The following is a 5,256-nucleotide window of genomic DNA, read 5'->3' on the forward strand; positions in this document are numbered from 1 at the left end:
CCCACTGCACTAAAAATAAAATCCAATTTCCTTCTCTGGTGTGCGAGGCCATGCTTGATGTGGTTCTGGCATGATCTGACCCTACCTATCACTCTCCCCCTCACTCTGCTTCAGATGCACTGACTTCTCATGGCTCCTCAGGCATGCCGAGCACATTCCTGCCTCAGGACCTTTGCATTTGCTGTTTCCTCCACCTGGAATGATTATCCCCCAGACCCTGGTATGGCTCATTCCCTCTCTACATCCACATCTCTGCTCAAATGTCATCTCTCAAAGAGACATTCCTCTCTAAAATAGACATCCCTTTGACACTGCTTAATTTTTCTTCACAGTACTCAGAATTCTCTGAAATGATGCATTTGTTTGCTTCTCTGTCTCTTTCACAAAATGTGAGCACAGACTTGGTTGTCTTATCCACTGTTAGATATCCAGTGGTCAGGTCCAGGACCTACCATATGTTCGGCACCTAATACATAGTTGCTGGATAACTAAGTACACAAATGAATGAATACCCAAGGTCACCCAATTGCTAAGTGGCAGAGCCAGGACCCAGACTGAGTTGTCTGATCCCGGAGCCTATGCTCTTAGTCACTGTGCTGTGCTGGCTGGTTCCAAGAGATCTCGGGAGGTTCTGGCAGCACGATGAATGTGAAACCACTTCGAAAATTGCTAACTATTTGAAATCAATGGATTATTATTATTATTATTGTTATTCATTTTACTGTTTGCTCATCTGTGAAATGGGGATAATAATATTCTGGCCTACCGGCCTTCAGAGAATGTTTTGTGGAGTGCCAATGAGATAATGGATGGGTAAACATGTGCAATAGTTAAAGGCTCTACATGGTAGAAGGGACTGTAAAGATTATTTCCATGCCAGTGGGCTTCCCAAGGCTCCCATCCTTTACCTCAGGTTTGACATTAATATTGCTGACAGGAGAGGGGGAGGTAAGGGGACACGGGGGACTGAGGGACTCTACGTCCCAGTAATTAAACATGTTGGGACTGAAGCGCTGCCAGCGGCAGCATCTGGTTGCAATTACCAGAGGGGACTGAAGTGATTAGTCACCTTTATAGTGAGAGCCAGGCCGGTCTCCTGGGCTCCTCCCTGGAGAGGGCCTTCTAAGTAAGCTCCGAGTCCCCTCTCCCTGCTCCCACCCACTCTGGGGTCCCCTGGTCTTCAAACAATAGCCCCTGATCTGAGTCCTCCATATTCCAAAGTCCCAGCTCATTGGATGAGACCTTGACCAAAAGCCAAGAATACCGCAATTGCCCCACTACCCTGGGGCAAGTTTTTTTTACTTCTTGTGTTTCTAGAGGCCAGGTTGGGATTCCTTGGTAAAAAATGTGTCAAGGCAGGAATTAGGCTCAAAAAGTAATTTAACCTTTCTGAACTTCAATTTCTTTATCTGCAAAATGTGGGACTAACAGTATCTTCATCCTAAGGTAAAAATGTTGTGGGGTACCAGGACCCAAGTCTAGTTTACTAGAGTACGTGCTCAGTAAATAGTAGCTGTTATTAATGTTTCCCAGGCACTAGGCTAATCACTTTTTATGATTCATTTCACTGAATCCCCATAAAAACCCCGTGAGTAGGTACTGTCATGATCCTGTTCAGAGTTTTAGACAGGTTTAGAGGTTTCCAAAGATCACACAATGCACTAACCAGTGGTTCTCAACCTTCCTAATGCCGCGACCCTTTAATACAGTTCCTCATGTTGTGGTGACCCCCACCATAAAATTATTTTCGTTGCTACTTCATAACTGTAATTTTGCTACTGTTACGAATCGTAATGTAAATATCTGATATGGAGGATGTATTTTCATTGTTCGCGACCCACAGGTTGAGAACTGCTGCAAACCATACAGCAGAACTGGAATTCACAACCAGGCCTCTTGTTCCAGAGTCCTTGCTCTTTATCAAACCGGGTGCAGGGGCATATTGGTGCTTGGTTCATTCATCCCTTCATTTATTCACTCACTCGACCTTACAAGTTCCTCGTCAGTGGCAAGACAGAATCCCTCTCTTTAAGGAACACAGTGTCCAGCAGGGAAGGCAGGGTGCGTCTACAAATAACTACATCTGAAAGCAGAAAATGATGGCTTTCATATATAAGGCCAGTTAGAGATTTATTCATCCATACAACACATACTGAGAATATGCTATGTGCTGGGCCTTGTGCCCAGTGCTGGGAATAATTGAAAGATAAATATACTACAGTCTAGTCATAATCTAATGAGGGAGACAGATATGTAAATAAATTATTACAGTTATGAGGAATTAAGTTATGATTTAAAAAAATTATATGGCCCTAGCTGGCTTGGCTCAGTGGATAGAGTGTCAGCCTGCAGACTAAGGGTCTTGGGTTTGATTCTGGTCAAGGGCACACGCCCCGGGTTGCTGTAGGGGGCATGCAGGAGGCAGCCGATCAATGATTCTCTCTCATCATTGATGTTTCCATCTCTCTCTTCCTCTCCTTTCCTCTCTGAAATCAATAAAAATATATTTAAAATATGAAAAAAAGTACCCAGAGTGGAAGAAATGAACTGTGTTTGAGACAAGGGACAGGGGCAGAACTGGATATCTTTGAGCTACCAAAGTGGAAGGGAGCACAGAAAATGTGTGAAGGCAAATCAGAATGTGTGTTTTCTGGCGGATGAGGACAGTGAAGCAGTGGGAATGGAGAGGAGGGAGGAATGCCAGAGATGACTGCATAAGTGGGGACAAGTCCAAAGGGAAGCCAAGTGTGAACCTGGGAAATAGGAGGGATCGTCTTCCTCAAAGCTTCCCCAAAGAGTGCCCGTGGTGCATTGGTCCTTTGAGTTGGGGTGGGGGAGTTCTACCCGGCTTCTGACCTAGAAGCACCAAATGAAGCTTGAAATGGCCAAGTTCTGCTGCTGCGCTCTGAAGATCTGCAAGGATCCAGGAGCATCACAGCCAAAGGGCTGGTCAGGCACCTGGATACCCCAGCTGTGAGCTTCATCTTCCATTCATCAAACACTGTGCTGCTTCTGCTCTGTGTCAGCTTGTGCTGGAAAACCAGTCTGGTGACCTTCGAGCAGTGATGGCGAACCTTTTGAGCTCGGCGTGTCAGCATTTTGAAAAACCCTAACTTAACTCTGGTGCCGTATCACATATAGAAATTTTTTGATCTTTGCAGCCATAGTAAAACAAAGACTTATATTTTTGATATTTATTTTATATATTTAAATGCCATTTAACAAAGAAAAATCAACCAAAAAAATGAGTTCGCGTGTCACCTCCGACACGCGTGTCATAGGTTCGCCATCACTGCCTTAGAGTGTGAACAGCTCTCTGTTGGGCAGGCTCCAAGGATCTCAGATTAAGAAGGAAGCTTGCCTGACTGCTGCTTCTGCCCCTGCTACACCTCTTACGTTGTGACAAGTGTTGTAGCGTAATGTACGAGAAGCGGTCATTGGCTTTGTCTGGGGATCCGGGAAGGCTTCCCAGAGGAGGTGAATCTTCAGGGTGAATTTCTCAGGATGAGGAGGACTTCCTCCAGTTGTGGAAGTGAAAGGAGGATATGCCAGGTGAAGGGAACAGCGTTCCCACACGAGTCCAGCTGGAATTCAGAAGTCTCCCAGAGCTACCAGAAACCCATCATGTGGGAAGTCATTTTTCCAGCCTCCTGCAGGGGCCGCTGCTGCCCCAGGCTGGGTCTGCCACCTCTGGACTCAACCAGTCCTTTCCAACAAAACTGTCTTTCCTGGGGTGGCAGTGAGGCACACCCTGGACATACCTCTCTCCAAGGAGTGGGCTCCCGGGTGGCAGTGCCCTCCAATGCCCCTGAAGAGATCATCTGAATCCAGTCAGTGGCGTTTGGGGGAGGGGTGTGGTGGGTACTGATAATTTTCTGTCTCTAGGTCACCACAAGTTTATTAAAATAAAAGACACTGTGGGTAAATGCTGCCATCTGTGCTGCCCCCCAACAACAAATCAGGCCCCAGACTAGACGCAGGAGTTGAAACTGCTTTTAAAAACACCCCAAGGACTTAGCTGAAAACCCACACTCCCCATGTTTGGGGGCTTAAGATCCTTGAGCTCATTCCTCAGCATCGCTCCTCAGGAGGGTGGGGTGGGCTGCCCTGTGAGGTGGAGGTGAAGACCCCTGAGTCTGTTCCATGGACTGAGGGGCCCCCTAAGCCTAGAGTCACGCTTCGGGGCTCTGTGCCAAGAGCCCCCGTGAGCCATGGCCTCGAAAGGGCAGCGGTGATTTTTTTCACATAAATATATCGCACTTAAATGAGTTTAGACAGCATGACATCAGAGAGTAATTAAATTGGTTTGGGTTGAAATTCCGTTTCCAATTCCTGAGTTCAGGTTTGTAAAAGATTTTTCTGAGCACCTGCAGGCGTGTGTGTGTGTGTGTGTGTGTGTGTGTGTGAAGTATTTTCACTGGAAAGGATTCAAAACTTAAAAAAAAAAAAAAAACTGGAGCACACAGGACACATTACGCCATTCTTCCTTCTTGGAAAAATCCCTCAGCCTTATACAAGCCTCCTTCAAGCCCTCAGTCAGTTGTGCAGGAGAAAGGGGGCGGTCGGCTTTCTCCTTTCAAGAACGAGTTATTTTCAGCTGCTGACTGGAGACGGTGCACGTCTGGATACGAGAGCATTTCCACTATGGGACTGGATACAAACACACGCCCGGCAGACTTAAAGAGTCTCAGACTGAGGAGAAGGCCTTTCCTGCTGCTGCTACTGCTGCTGCCGCTGCTTTTGAGGGTCCACTCCTTTCATGGTTTTTCCTGCCAAACCAGAGGCACCTTCGCTGCTGCCGCCGTTCTCTTTGGTGTCATTCAGCGGCTGGCCAGAGGATGAGACTCTCCAAATTCCTCACTTTTTTGCTTTGGCACCTGGCTTGGCTGGACCTGGAATTTATCTGCACTGTTGTGGGGGCCCCTGACTTGGGCCAGAGACCCCAGGGGACCAGGCCAGGATTGGCCAAAGCAGAAGCCAAAGAGAGGCCCCCTCTGGCCCGGAATATATTCAGGCCAGGGGGTCACAGCTCTGGAGGGGGAGCCACCAATGCCAGGGCAAAGGGGGGCACCGGGCAGGCAGGAGGCCTGACACAGCCCAAGAAGGATGAACCCAAAAAGCTGGCCCCCAGATCGGGTGGCCCTGAACCCAAGCCAGGACACCCTCCCCAGACAAGGCAGGCTGCAACGCGGACTGTGACCCCAAAAGGACAGCTTCCTGGGGGTAAGGTCTCCCCAAAGGCAGGAGCTGTCCCCA

The 5,256-nt window shown here is 48.0% G+C and overlaps 1 protein-coding gene across 1 annotated transcript in view; it reads left to right on the plus strand.

Annotated features, from left to right (window-relative positions):
- The first annotated feature begins 4,501 nt into the window (after positions 1-4,501).
- GDF5 (growth differentiation factor 5) overlaps positions 4,502-5,256 on the plus strand; it is a 4,614-nt gene continuing 3,859 nt past the window's right edge. The window contains exon 1 of the mRNA XM_015564509.1: positions 4,502-5,249. Coding sequence (XP_015419995.1) covers positions 4,839-5,249 — 411 coding nt within the window. The 5' untranslated portion in view covers positions 4,502-4,838. The remainder of the gene's footprint in view (positions 5,250-5,256) is intronic.

Source organism: Myotis davidii, unplaced genomic scaffold (genome assembly GCF_000327345.1).
Source record: "Myotis davidii unplaced genomic scaffold, ASM32734v1 scaffold38, whole genome shotgun sequence".
Classification (NCBI taxonomy): Eukaryota; Metazoa; Chordata; class Mammalia; order Chiroptera; family Vespertilionidae; genus Myotis; species Myotis davidii.